The sequence below is a fragment of the Argiope bruennichi genome, chromosome X2 (genome assembly GCF_947563725.1).
Source record: "Argiope bruennichi chromosome X2, qqArgBrue1.1, whole genome shotgun sequence".
Taxonomy (NCBI): domain Eukaryota; kingdom Metazoa; phylum Arthropoda; class Arachnida; order Araneae; family Araneidae; genus Argiope; species Argiope bruennichi.
In genome coordinates, this window is record NC_079163.1 from 114,302,194 (window position 1) to 114,318,429 (window position 16,236).

A 16,236-nucleotide genomic window follows, 5' to 3' on the forward strand; every position below is an offset into this window, starting at 1 on the left:
AAAAATGCATGCAAAAGTATGTCACACATTAAAGAATGCGAGTTTCAGAACCTAATATATTACAAACACTGTTTGGTAATGTTCGACCACAATTCAAAGTTTAGCAGCCCAAGGAGCTTCTGGTTGCGTAAAAATACTTGCGCAAAGTTACAAACCTACTTCTTCAAGTCCACTAATCTTCATGAAAGTTAACGACTTGACCTTCAAAATGAGAACCGATCCCATTTCCATTTATATTCATCTTCTAATTGGCAGTTAAAAAGACCTGTAACGACTGAAAGTGGAATATTTAATGCTTAGAGTTTCGATTACCATCGCTTTAAGGAAACTACAGGAGTTCAATAGATCCGATTCACTGCAATGTTTGAAATAAATTATTCTGATAATTATAAAAGTTCGCACGTTTTAAAACTTATATCTTTAAAAGAGATAATTGAAGATTGAAAGTGAATTATTATGTGACGGCTAAATGAGAACAAACATGTTTATGTAATTCAATTACGGATCAACTCATATCTTCATTTGAATCATATTATTCGATAATTTTATGGATATTATTAAAATTTCATGAATGGAAATGGATAATTTTATATGCCGCTGATTTTCAGAGAAGCTAACTCTATGGTTTCCACAAGAAGAAAAACTATTCATTTACTAGCAATTTTTTTTTATAACTCATATACCGAAAAGGATACAAAATAATGAAATGTTGAAACAATTTTTTGCACACTGCATCTCGGTTATTGAAACTAACAAAAGGGAACTCTTACTCAATTTCTGAAGAATTTATGAACAAAGATTGGCTCTCCGATTCAGTAAAAGATCATTGGATGATTTTTCAAAATTAAAGATACTATGCACACTTTAATCTAAGAGTTGATTCTAAGAAAGGCACTCTCAACGGCAAGACTTATAATCCACTTAAAAAATGAAATAATACGAATTGAAAGTGTAAGTGGAAACTGTACGTAGAATCATATTATTTCAATCACATAAAAAAACATTGTTTCAAAAGTGCTATTCAAAACTGAATATTTTAACTGACATTGTAAAAAGTAAATTTTTGATAGCTCTAACTGACGTTATTCTTTCATTTAAAAAAAGTCTCACTTATGTGCGACGATACCAAAATTAATATGATACATTAGAATTTTTCATGTTAAATAAATTTCAATATTAAATACAATTAAAAGTTACTGAGAGAATACTTAAAATTTTAGAGTAAAATGATTTTTTAATTTTTTCCACAGTTTTGAATGATTTCCAATACCTCAAAAGACAAAAATTTAAAACTGTTTTTACGGGTAATGATATAGCAAAATAAAATGTAAAGAAGTTCTTTCTACACAAAGGAAGACAAAAAAAAAAAAAAAAAAAAAAAAAAAGTGGGCAAATAAATATACAAAGTTAAAAACCACAAAGACAAAGCAATGGTTCTTTGAATTCACACATTCGCGACCACACATCGTTACATAAGGCGAAAAAAGTTATATTTATCAACTTTCAATGGTGTTAAAAGGAGTGAGCTTCAGTTAGGCCCTAAAAATAAGTAATGGTGAAACCATGTTCAGTTGAAGAGTGGTAAGAGTAAGCAATTTTTGTTATGGTTCCAGACTTCTGAAGAGAGTTTTAAATATTTTCTAGAAGAAGATAACGAAAACAGAGACATGCGTGCTTCAAAATAAGGCAATAAGAGCAAATTGCATTCAAAAGAAAACGCAATATTTTCCACAAAGATTTCAGTTCCAAAAGCAGAAACACGGTACTGTATCGATTATCAAGACTAACTGCATTTACGTGTTATACGATTTACCGACGTTTTATCGATTATTTATCGATGACGATCATCGATTTATCAGATGTTTCTTACATTATGTCAGAAATTTGTAGTTTAATAAATCTGACAATGCCAGAATAATTTATAAATAGTGCTTTGTTAAAAAAAAAAACTATTATTTTTGCAAGAATGAGTGTTTATATAAATTACACGAATTGTTAACTTCATATTAAAAATGCGTATATTCTTCAGTAATGAGATCGATAATGCTGTACTACCATGTGTAGATATATTTCTTTTAAATATAGAATAAGCAAAAGTGTCTTTCTTAAAAATGCAAAAGTAATTTTATAAACGCGTGAAACGCAAATTCATCAAGGGTAGTTTCATTCATTTAGCTACGAAAGACTTAAACAGTTAGATTTCATATAATTAAAACACTAAAATCAAATTATTGATGTTACAATATATGGAAAATCTCGCATGCCTAATGAATATATGGGGGTGTGATGTGTGTTGGGTATGGTTTACATATCCATCTTGATGAGACCATTTAGAAAAATATCAATTTTATAGTGAGTCATAATAAATGAACATTATTTTCATTTTCACAAAATTATTAAAACAAAAAATTAACCTACAGTAAATAATTAATATATTGGTGCGAAGTTAAAAGTTGTTGAAATATAAAACTAAATAAATGGACAAGTTTATGAAGAGAGGAAGTCTACGTGCGCATGACTTAGGACCACAAAATGCCTAAATTCACCACTGAGTATCACAATGAAACAGAAATACAGAACATATTCTTACTATATTGCTTTGAGAACTTTGCCATCACAATTAATAAACGCTCATTTCTGAACAATTCCATGCCCAGTCAACAGATTTCCAAATCAATTGACGAAAAGTTTTTTTTTAATTATGAAATTACTAAATTTGCATCTAAATGAATAAAAATAAATTTAAAAAATAAAGGAAACACTTTTAAAATCAATAATATTTGCCTTATTATGATACTTCTATGCAAAAGTGACCGATATAACACGTAACGGATCAATTTTTATCATTCATCAAATATTCCTTCTAATGCGAGTGACATAACATATCGTAACACCTTTCTGCTGTATAACTCACAGTAGGAAACACGGGATCATCGCCTTCTAAACAGGAAATATTGTTTATTGGCAAGATGACTCCTCCAAAACAATGCTTCGCATGACCTGATAAGAGTGGAGGACAGGGTTCAGGGACCTGATGACCACGAGATGGGCGAGGGGCAGATAACGGCAGCGATTATCAGATTATGGACGCTTATTGTAATGAGCTCAAATACACCTGCTTTCTCGGTGATATTGCCCAATTTAGGCTTTGGATTACAAACTTCCAGCAGATTGTGAGAAAGGTTCTCGTTCAGTCTATCTTATATTTAAAAACAGTCTTGCATCAACGTAGGATATCACCATTTTCGATCTTCTTATTATAACTCAAGTCTTATGTCGATGGTAGTTAAGATGGAAAGGAATCTGTTGTAAAATCTTTTCTGTCACGCTACGTTAAAACATAGATCACAGAAATGATATAAAAGGAGTCAATGAGTCCATTTATTGGTATTATGCAAAAAAGGATTTATTATTTTTTTTGTTTTTGTTGCCGTTTGTTTTTGTTGTTCTAATCATAAAATAATAAATTCAAAAGTAACAATAGAAAATAATAATTATAAAAAAATTTCGCAAAGAAAATACTAATAAACAATTAAAAACGTTAATAATGGTTTGAATATCACCAGGGGAGTTCGAAATAGCAGAAGTTCTAATGCTATTATTATTAAATTTAACTGCTCTTACTTCTACGAAGTAGGGTTGAGTTCAAAATTGTTGTAACATATACATTTATTTCAAAACAACGGAAAACAAACTTTAATACATTCGATAATGTACAAGAGAATTTCAAAAATAAAAACGTGCTAAAAAAATGAAATACTCACTATTTCGAAATTATCTCTCTCGTTTTTTTAACATGTTGAAATTACAAAAAAAGGGAAAATAAATCAATCATGTTTTTTTAATTCTGGCACATTGTCCTCAGTTTTTAAATCATATAAGCTTTAAAATAAATTACTTATCTCTCCTCACCATCATACAGACGTTATTAACATGCTATACACTAATTGATAACATACCGCATTCTGTAGACTAATTTATAATACATCTAAATTGTATTTCTCGATTCCAACACGACACGAGAGAAGCTTTCAAGAGCTTCTTTTAAAATTTCGGTTGGTCTTCCAAGTTTGTTTCACGAATGTGACCTTGGAGAAAACGCTCTTATTTCGAAAAGTTTCAAGGACTTCTAACTGTCAGAATACTGAAAAATGCAATTTTCCCTTTTTTCTTCTTGTATAAAAGTGGGAAGAATAACGAGTACTATTCTAGCTTAAAAATTCTTACGAACAAGAGAAATATTTTTATTGCATCCCTTTCACACGACTTTATTTTCATCCACTACTTTAATAATGAGAGCAATTTGTAGAAGAATGCGTTCGTCTAGAAGTACACAAAATTCTCTTAAAAAGAACATGCATTTTTTAAGATGAAAATGCTTTGAAAATTATATGAACGTACCTTTTACAAGTATAATGATATCTTTTTTTCTCATGATTATTTTTTAAGAAATAAATAACAAAAATCTCAAAATTTAGCCTTTTATTTATTTATTTGTTTGTTGATCAGCTAAATACAATACCAATCCTATGCCTTTTTCCATATATTTCTATGATGAATTTTAGAATGATATGCAATGATATGCACAATCTCAAAATGCTACTTAATGTTCTCTTAGAAAGAAATAACAGAAGAAAAAAAGAATAAGGGGGGGGGGGAACAGATTGCATCTTCACAGATCACTGTAAGGAATATCTAAACAAGATGATCCACAACTGCTTTTGTAATACGAAGCAATATTTTAGCTAGATAGCAATTTAATAAAGCTTTCCATCGCATTTTTGTTCAACTCATAAGTCACTCGAAAGCCAGTGATCAAGAGAAAAAAGAATCCTAACCCTTTCAGTGGACGAAACCTTCCCTCATTGCTTTGTACCCTCAATACAAATGGCTTCCGGAATCCAAAACAAACAATGCACTGGAACTTCTAAAAACAATACATCCATTAAACTGTCAACCGTGAAACAACACAGAAACAAGTTGCGAGGAAAAGAAACGTAGTTGCTTTTCGGTCATCAATAGGAGGCACTCATACTGAAATGTTTAATTTTATAAAAATTATAAAAGCATATATATTAAAAAAGTAATAATAACCGGAATTTGTAAACTCTTCATTAGAGAGAGTGGTAAAAATCATACTAGCAGTGCATAATGAGATGCAATCCCGGAAGTAGAATTAAAAGCACATTTGTTTCTCGTTAATCTGCAAACAGATTACAATAGCTCTTAAAGAAAACGCGCATTTAATTTACATTGTTAAGTGATATGTCTTTGGATTTTTTTTTCTCTTCTCTTTTATCTGGTGGTAATGGAAATTTTGATGGCCGAGCCCCGACTTTTATGCTAAAGATGTTAACACTGCTGATTTTTTTAAATTAACCTTAGTTAATTTCATATCTGCTACTTTTGTAAAAATATTAAAACGCATTTTGCAAGATCAACCATCAAAGCACGAACCATTGATTTCAAAAGCAATTAGGAAATCAACAATAGAATTTTCATCCGGATTTTCAAATGCAGATGAATTTATTAAAGCATTTTATTGATGTAAAACACTTGCGTAATCTAGTTACACCTGCTCTCAAATTATTGCACTTGATAAGCGTTGTATATAGTCACAAAATGATTCATTCATTAATGATTATGCTAATACATCACACTTTCGCATGTATTATTGTATGTGTTTTTTGAAATAACAGCAACAATGAGAAGAGTAATTTCGAGGCCTCGTTGAAATCTAGCTATAGTTGAAAATGAAGGCAAAATGCCAAGGCAAGCAAATGTCAAATCAAAATAATATTACAATAATTCTAAAATTCATTCTAATCTCATCCATGAGTGTTTGAATATGATAGTTTGGTGCAATTGAAGAGAGGAATTGAACGTCAAATGTAGTTGTAGGACAAAATTTATAAAGTTTACATCAGGAAATATTTAATTTTAACGGATAAAACTTAAAATGAATAATCCATAAAAATATTATAATGAGATGAACAGAGTATCATTGAAAGAATAATCTCTTTAAAATCAAAATTATAAACATTAAATAGTTCGGGATGAAGACAAAAACTGTTAGACATTTTTTTAAATCTTTTATTTCATTATATGAAATACAAAATTCAAGAAATTTATTGAAAAATCTTTTTCGAGAAAAGGAAAGATTACACACACACACACACACACGCACGCACACAAACACAAAAAAATCAACAAGAGAAATCAGCTGAAATTGAAACATGGAGTATTTGGATTAAAAACAAGATTTATCTGAAGTTAAAAACCGTTAATGAAATTTCTTAAACATAAACAGAAAAGGAACGAAAAGTACTTCTACGGGTTAAGTGTACCCAAATAAAGAGTTAAAGGAGCAAAATATTCAAATATTTCGGCTATCTAATCACTAAGAACAAACGTCAATCGTTAAATGAAAATTCCATTAATCACGATAAAGAAAAAAAGTTGAAAGGTTATCTTTGCGCAGATGATTGTAAGAGATTTTAAGTAGAGAAATCCTTGAAACATTCGTCGTTGAACAAGCAAAATGTAAATGTTGAGTAAAAGGTCAACAACAACCAAAAAAAAAAAAAAAAAAAAATGTTTCTGTATTTTATATTTTATAGCTCACAACAGTAGGACACGAAATGGTTTACGTCGGAACAATTTTTGAAGAGAAAAGGAAAACTAGAGAATCAAAAATCGACATTTCGCCGTTTTTCTGACTTTTCGTGCCATAACTACAGAAAGTTTTTTTTTTTTTTTTGAAAGAAAGGAAAACCTGAATTATGCATTTTCGAATTATTAACTTCCAAACAGAAAAGCATCGAAAAAGACATTGTAACATATTAAACCCCATAAATAATTTTCATTTTATTCCATAAATTAGACGATTTATATTGTCCTCCAAAACAACAAGGAATCTTTACAGATATTCAGTTATTGCTATACGGTAAGAAATTTAGAATTTCAAATAATTCGAATAAACAGCGCAGAATTTCTAAAATAAAGAAAGAAAACGAAAGGAGCTTCTTCGTGTCTTCAAGATATGAAAGTTTAATGGCACATAAGAGATTAAGATGATGTACAAAAATTGAAAGTAACGATGGCCGGAAAACAAAAAAAGATTTTAGAAATAAATTTACAGAAAAATATGGAATATAAATGAGACAGATTCCATTTTCAAATTAAATAAAATATGTTTCGTAGTAATACATTGCTGTACGATGTGTATTTTCAATTATTTTATGCAAGTTCTGCTTGCGAAAAAAATTATGCTGAGGGTATAATTAATTCAATTTTCATAAGCAATTGTTATTCGGTTTTAAACGTCTTTAGAGCATACATCAGATCCAACATCAGGTCACTTTTAACAATATGTTTAAGCAACAGATGTTTTTGAATCCTTGGTATAATGATACAACCGCAAACAAATCCAACTGTAAATTTCAATGCAACAGAAACCTATCAAAATTCAATAATTCAATCAAGGATAGGATATCCTCATTGTTTTATGCAACCTGTTGAATCTTTTACATCATACAGTGGCAATGCGATCTTGTGAATGATACAGCAGACACAAAGGGGGGGGGGATGAGAATTAGTCTATATTCTAAAAGCAGCCTGCATCGCAGATAGAGCTGAGAGGGGCCTGGCATACTTGCATTCTTGCCAAATAGCGTGCTATTCAAAACCCTTTCCGCACGACGCATACAACGCCCTTTAAACATTCCACTCAGACCACTTGCTGGACATTTATCAAGTCTTTAGGAATCGATATTTATTTACGTTTCGCTCTATTCTGACACAAACCACTCTCTGCGAGTGAAAGGGCGCCTTGTTTAAATCAGTTTAACCTCACACCTCTAAAGGAGCTGTACAGTAATGAATTCGATGTCTGTTGAATGTAAGGTCTGATGCAGTCAAAGCGAATGATCAATAGTTTACAACTAGTTATATATTGCGTCATTACTGTTATTTCTTTACAATCGCTGGGATATATATTCAAATTGGGCAACGTTTTTTCCCATCCTATTTCGTTGAATAGATATGAGAAGTAATATGATGAAATTATAAAGCTGAATATCTTTTATTATTGAGTAAGCCCAAATTTATTTTGCATGCTGGTTAATGCTAGTTATCATTGCAATCATGCTCATTATTTAAATCTTTATTTTTGTATTTTTTTATCACCTTATGATAAGAATCAATAAAATGAATAATTTGGAAAACAGATTATAGTATACGAGAGTCAATTATAAAACAGATTGAATTGAATTTAAGGGTGCATTCCATATAATATTTTATATTAACAATATTATTTGAATACAGTTAAATAAGTAAATAAATATGTATTTGAAAGACTCATTTAAGTTTGCAAATACACATTGCCTCGCAATTTTTCTCAGCATAAAAAATGAAGAAAAGTTCTTTCTGAGTGAAATATTGTATTTTATCCACACCTTTCGAAATAATATTTTACTTATTTGATGCATGACTTAACTTAAGAACGTTGTGAAACGCTACGCTAAAAAATGAATTAAACTTAAAAGAAAATGTTGCAGAAAGTCAAATGCATTTATTTATCTGTCATGCGTAAAAAAATAATTGTGCCTTTTAAAAAATGTCAAAGATATTAGGCGCGATAACCTACTTGTCGACACTTTTCAGATGAATAAAAGAAAGTGTATCTATTCATATTATGATTCTACGATTTCATTCTTAAAATCATTCAGGCAATTTGTTAGATTAAATAACACAGAATATTTTCACCTTTCATGCTAGAGAAAAGAGTTTTTAAGTAAATTAAACATATAAGTCTTTAAACGAAGTAAAATAATAATAATAATAATACTTCATTCATTAGCTTTATAATCTCATTACATTTACTAATACTCAGGAAAGCTAGAATGCTTTAATGAAAAAAAAATTCGAAAATAAAATCTTTAATAATAAGAAGATCATCATTCCTTAATTATAAATCGGAGAATGTAAATATTTGTAAATGAGAATGAAAGCTTTTTTTTTTTAGGATCAAAATGAATGCATAAATTCAGCAAACGAGAATACAATTGACCGTCTTCAATTACACTAAAAAGATAGCGCGTGTAAAAAAACCCCAAATCATAGAGATCTTTTTTTTTCTTTCTTTTTTTCCATTTATGATAGAGAAAATATTTTCAGAGAGAAATTTTGTAAAAGGCCGGATATAATGAATCCATAAAGTGAAACGATTAAAAGCGGTTTATTTCCTATAATCGATTACATGAATTCGAAAGTAAAGTTTTTATACAGTCGTAAAAATACGTTTCTTAAGTATCTTAAGAAAGTTCCAGACATAAAAAAAGGCAAGAAGAATTACTGACATAATGATTTTCATATTTCTCAATTTTACCGAGATTTTTTGAATTTATTAGCTTTTTTAAATGAAACATTTCGCATAAATTAAAATTGAAAATAGAAATTTAATGCATAGAATAAATCGTCCACACAATCAGGATAACATTCAAATTAATTCCAGATAAGTTGTTAAAAACACAAAAAAGGCATTCTTAATTATAAAAAGCAAAATGAGATGAAAAAATATCAAAAGGACATAAATTAAATAATAATAATAACAATAATAGCCTTTCCAGAAAAACTGCATAAAAGAATTGAAAAAAATGTGAAATTAACTTATTTACAGCGTGGAGATAATAGATTATCCTCACCAGCTGATATCGACATTATCACACTATTTTATCATTGTGTATGAAATATAATGATTTAATTGACTAAAACGAAAATTTATCTTTATGCATAATAGATGACAACTGCCATGCAGCACAGATGCTAACTGTTTTTGAATTAAAATCCTCAACAATGCATAGCCATTTAGTCATTTTAATAATTATATGCATCATAAACAATTATTTTTAGAAGCACAGATAATTTTTTATATTAAAATGTTTTCGAAGCTCGTCATTAAATCTGAAATACCTAAGTACCTAATCATCCTTCCACTTGCAAACAAGTTCAAAAAATGCATGCATATGCTACTTACCACACTAGATTTAAAACAAACATGCCGTTGAACCAGTACTTCATGTATAACAGTCGAGCTCAATCCTCACAAAAAGCCAGAGGAACCTAGAAGACGGACACATAAACGCGAATTCTCACACAGTATCCAGATGAGCTGAAGATTTTAAGGTCCGAATGGGACAGCCCCTGCACTCGTTCACAGGGCAAAATGGGACGCAACACTTTATCCTCAGAAGAGCAGAAGAGTAGGGACCTTCGCTCAGTTAACGTACTTCGCGTCTGTTAGAAAACGGTCGTTTGTGGCACACCATCTGCCCAGTTCTCTTGTGCTGCCACCTGGCGGAGAACTCTCTATTCCAGAACGGTACAAACTCGAAAAGGTAAGTGAACCAGTTGAGCCACCCCAAAAAACTTCTACTTCGACGCTTACAGGTGGGTGGAAGGGGCTTTAAAATAGATGGAAGACAGGGCGGTGGCGTCATTTCAGGGAAGTTCTGGACCGCACAGAGTGACACCGCCTAGGGGGATGGTACTAAAATAACGGCGAAGACTTGTTTGTTTTTCGAGTTCTAGAATTTTCTAACCGTATTTTCGTTTCAATAGCAACAAACGGCGTATGTATGCAATATTTTTTTTAAACACGATCCCTTCTTCCACTTTTTTTTTTGTGAAGTTAAGTCAATTTTGGTTAAAGAATGAAGACATTGTACAGTTTTAGAGTGCTTTAGATATACATGCCAGATTTAATTGTCTTCTAATTTTGTAAGACAGAAATAATTAGCGGGGAATAATTCTATATCAAAATCGTGCACAAAAAAAGAAAAATAGTGGTTCCCAATACTCCGAATTTTTACTCATAATGTTTATATTAAATTATTTATCATTTAAAAAATTATCAATAATTTATAGAAAAATTAGCTTTGGACGATTTTTAAATTCATATGGTATAGACTGAAATGTTTTAAGAAGCCACGAGATTTAAAACTCTTAGCAACCAACATCCTCATTCTAATAATAATAATAATAAAATAACAGCTGCTAACGATAAGATATTCTGATTTTATTTTTATAATAATATATTTAATGCAGTACTTTGTACATTAAAATAATATATTATAGTTATTATATTTATAATCTTTATAGATTTTTTAAATTTTATAAAAAATCTTTGTTATGTATATAAAGTCTAGAGTTTATAAATTCTAAAAATGCGTTTGTTTATAATACTATTTATCTGCGTAATTCTCCTATACTGCAAAGCTAAAAATAGAGATGAAAATATTTTCATTCAGATCAATTCTGTTTATGTCAACGTTCTGAAGAATATTCTTAGCACTTTACTTAATGAAAAATAACTATCTTAATTTTTCTCTGTTATAACAATATAAAATATTAGACAAATATATAAAATATCTAACATTTATATAGATACCAAATTTAAGCGTACATTGGACAAAATTAAATTTATTATCAACATAATTAGATATATAGACATTAGCACAATTAACCCCATGCATTACGGATAAAAAAAGTTAACAGATATTATAAAATATCCACAGAAATCAGAGATCGACTCGCAAATTTTAAACACTTCGAAATGCATTAATTAATTTTTAGCAATAAAAATTATTACACTACAAGATTCCGTTTGCGCAGAAACTCGGAAACAATTAACAAAACTGTGAATCATTTGTAAACGGTTAGAGATAAAAACTAAAACCTCATCAGAAATTTTATTCATAATATAAATAAGTCATTATGGCTATGTATCTATGTTCCACATCTCCTCCTAAACGATGGGGCCGGTTTCAACAAAACTTTGCATGCTTATTCTTTAAGACAAGAGAAAAAATATTGTCGACTTTTCAAATGCAAGAGTTAATCAAATATTCAATTAATAAAAAATAAACCGAAATCTTACCGTTTTTTTTTTCACTAACTTCGCCAAATTTGTCCAATAATGTCAGGTATATCAAACTAGTATATACATTGAATGTGTAAAGTGGAGTGGAACATAAACTTTCAAAAACTCTACGAACTTCATTAAAATACCATTTCTCATAGCAAGATGGTGAAAAAAAAGTAATATTCGACAGTTCGAATTTCAATGACTAGCATAGATATAACGTTTAACCACGAAACTAAATTTTGTCTCCAGTATTAACGTTAAAATCAATACGTGCTTTCTTAACAACGTCAAGCTCGTTTGCTAGACGCAGATACGCCAGAACATTAGACTGTCTACTCACTTAAATTATGTCTGGTATTATCACGGATTTTTTTTCATAACGATAAATTTACAAAATAGTAAAAAGACGAAGGCAGAAAGTGAGAGAGGGCTTTAAACAATAGTTATCTAGAATGCAACTTAGAGTACATAAAGTAGTTACATTGGAGTAAGGTAATAACACAAAGTATTTAATAACGTTATTTTTTAAAGTAAGTTATATTGTTCATAAGAATTACCGTTTCTAAATCTTATTATAAATAAAGGTCATTATGGCTATGCATATATGTTTACATGTAAGTGTTTAACGAAATTTTGCACACTTATTAAATAAAACACGAGAAAAAGTATTGTAAACTTTTTAAGGTACAAAAATTAATGAAATATTCAGTTAATTGGAAATTAATAATTTTTCTTTTGCCTTTCTTACACTTTGACTCATTACTATTTTTAAATTCTTTTTTTAAAATTTTAATATGTCATTTGGAAGTACTTTTATTGGTCTTAAAGTAGTGATTTAACCTTACTTAAAAATTAAGTGAATCGCTGAAACGAAGATTATTTTTATACATCAGCATTTATGAACAAAAGTTGCTTATATTAATAACTTATGGATAAAACTAGAAGAAAAAGAAGAAATCTAGAAATCCGAAGATTTTCTTAGATTACTTAGAAAGGCATTCAAAATAACCAAACCGTCTTCAATCAATCTAAGTCTGGAATTAGCCTACGATCAAAACTATGATTATTTTTGATAGGAAAAGCACATTTTTTAAATGTCTAATTTAAACAGTTATTCTTTTAAGTTACTAAAATTGTTTTTATTTTGTTCCTATACTGCTTATGTGGATAATTAGAGACGCTTGCATAGAACTAAACAGCGAAAAATGCAATTACAAACGATAAGGCAATTTTCAGTTCCAATATATATTTTTTTAGATTTGAATGTTTTATTTTATAGCAATTGAAATATGCATGAGATAACATTTTGCAATATTTTCTATACGGATTTTTATGTTATTCGTAGCATTGCGATAAATTTAGGTAGTATTTAATCATTATAATATATTGATTTTTCCATTGATTTCCTATTCCATTTCTAAATCTCAAAGAACACTTTCAGAAACAAAATTAGACTAATTTATTAGATATTAAAAGAATAAATTACTCTTATTAATTGCTTTTGGGTGGAAGCATTTAAAATACAGTCAAATCTCTTAAATTTTTCAATCTTTTGAAAAATTTCCTTTGATCAATTATTTCCAATTTCAATTTATCTGACTTTTCTATCAATTACATTAAAAAAAATAAATATTTTTCTATTTTACTAAAAAGAAAATACCCAAAAGTAGGCAGATACCTCATCTTAATAAATAAATAATTTGGCTTAACTATTCGAGAGCGCTGACTGTCTCCCTGTCTTTGCCCAGCAATCCAATTCAAATAGTGAAAAACTGTGAAAAAGATTTAAATTATTAGCATCGCAGGAAATAAATTTAAACGTATTCCAAGATTGACGAAGATTTAAAAAGAATTACATTTAGAAAATTTTGATAGTCTAATCCTGAAGCTGTCATTTATGGTGCGGGTTGACTAAACCATTAGTCAGCAGAGCACATACAATCTCATCAATACACAAAATATTTTCTAAGGCTTGAGAGTGAACGATATTTCTAAGAAGATAAGAAGGATCGGAATGGCTTCGGAACAGGTAGTCTAATGAGATTTAACCATCAACTCAAATATCGATTAGCTTATGAAGGTAGGGTTACTACGAATTTCAAATTATTCCAATTCGAAGGGTGCAATATACGAGAGATAATGAGTCATCATTGCACAATGCAACGGCAACTCAAGATGGGACTACAGGGCAACCGCAGCAGACTTCGGGTGGGGAAATTTACAAATTACCACAATAAAATTTTCTTTAAAAATTGAATTGGCGGATGTGAAACGCTAGTTTCGTGATATTAAGGGTCTTGTTATTAGAATAGACAGGAAGTATTTTTATTCAATCATAGGGGAAGAAAAATATCACATATTAGTATTTCTTTCTATATGCAATTTAATTTTAAATCAGAGAAGTATCGAAGCTACAGTTTTTGGCAATTATATGTTCTCAGCGAAAAACGATTCGAAAATTCCAAAAAAGTGAAGTGCAGTTTCATTTGCACGCAACGAGAAATCGTCCTCAATTCACGAAATCTTGTATTTTATATTACTTTAATTTTTTTAAACTTCCAAAATAAGAAATTTCAAAGAGTTACAGTGCTTTACTTGCGAGTACTTACAGTACTTAAATTGAAATTGTTAGAGAAAAAAAGGCAAAAATTATCTTTTTTAGAAAATATTAATAACAAACAAGATGTAGTTATAAAATTCGAAGACAGAAAGTCTGGTCCAAGGAGACTTTAAACAGTTATTCAAGACCGTATTTCAGTAAATAAATAGTATTGAAAAGAAGTTTCTGGAAAATATAAATATAATTTTTTACCATACACATCTCCAGATGTATCATACACAGTAAACACTTATCTGAGGTTTTTAATCTTAAAATATTGTAAAAAACTTTCCTCATAAATAAAGAATATTTTAACACATACGTATACAAAGAGGATCGATATTTTTTGACAAAATTAAATGAACAAACTTGTATTTATAAATTATTTATTGCATACAGCAAAAACTGTTTGAAAGCATTTTCTTATCTTTGATTTCTATCTTTGCTAGGCCATTTTGACGACAATTAGCGGAATTTTCTTATTTGTGACTGCCACGCCAGTGATAATCTGCGGATACTTGGAGAATTTACTGTATTCGTTTATCTCCTTTCAGAAACTAATGAAGAAACTTATTCGATCTTCCATATAAAACAATATTCACAGACAAGCATTCAAGATAATAAGGGTTTTACAAAGAATTACGAAATTACAGCCACAATTTTTAATTTCTGAAAACTTCGGAGAGCATAACGAATAATTTTTTATTCGTTCTTTCAAATGATCTGATCACACGCGTAGAAAATAATTAGAAATCATATAGTAAAAAAAAAAATATTTAAACATTGAATTTCAATCTCGTCACGTCGTTTTTATCGTGACCATCAACGGCGGTTGGTTTTCCACCCTTTTCTTTCTACGTCTATAATCCAGTCCCGAGGACTAAAGCCTGTAAGTTATTGGGTGGAAATTCTGTGAGCCAGGATTTCATTTTGATTATTTCAGGAAGAAAATGGAAATGCCCGCCCGAGACAGTTTTTAAAAATTCATTGAGTCCTGGAAGGGTCAGGTGAAAGACGGTGTGTGCGCCCTACCGGTCAGGAGCCGTCATGCTTGGTCGCACCTCTGCCAATCGACTTTTTGGATGCACGATCCAATGAGAGGCCGCTCTTCAATTCCAATCAGAAGCGTTGGCAACTTTACAAAACTATTCTGGGCACAGCTTCAAATGGATAGGTAAGACGCTCTCGAATTTCATGGGAGTTACACCGTTTAATGGATTTGCCGGAATATTACTTGCTAAGCTGAAAATTAACCGAAATAATCACGCACTGCTTTCAAAGATTCGATGGTATATGTACTCAGTTTTCGATTCGGCGACAGAGTACCAAAATATATGTTTATACATCTACACTTTCATAATAGAAAATGATTCATCTTTTACATTTCCGCCAATTCTGGCGTGGGTAATTTGCTAATTTTGCCATGCTGTTGTCAGATTTGATAGAAAAAAGTTTCTCTATGTAACAAGGTATCATTATTTAAGAATTTCATCGCTTTCAGAAAATAATATAACAGAAGGAAAGGAAATACCATTCAATCTGAAGAGACTGGAGCAAATCGTGGTGGTTAAAGTTTCATTATCACATTTTAGTAACCCACGAAACACATTTATTCCCCATTATTTTTTTTAAAATTCAAATTAATGTAGAATCATTACAAAAAGATTTGTAAAAAGGGTAAAATATAGTAGCACTGAAATGAGAATTACTA

At 29.9% G+C, this 16,236-nt stretch overlaps 1 protein-coding gene across 6 annotated transcripts in view; it reads right to left on the reverse strand.

The window, feature by feature from the left end:
* LOC129960030 (MOB kinase activator 2-like) overlaps positions 1-16,236 on the reverse strand; it is a 309,147-nt gene that overhangs the window by 37,916 nt on the left and 254,995 nt on the right. Inside the window, exon 1 of one of the 6 annotated variants that reach the window (XM_056073051.1) lies at positions 10,037-10,418. The exons of the other annotated variants lie outside the window; for them this stretch is intronic. Coding sequence (XP_055929026.1) covers positions 10,037-10,080 — 44 coding nt within the window. The 5' untranslated portion in view covers positions 10,081-10,418. Of the gene's footprint in view, positions 1-10,036; positions 10,419-16,236 lie in introns of those variants that run through there. 6 annotated transcript variants of the gene reach the window in all.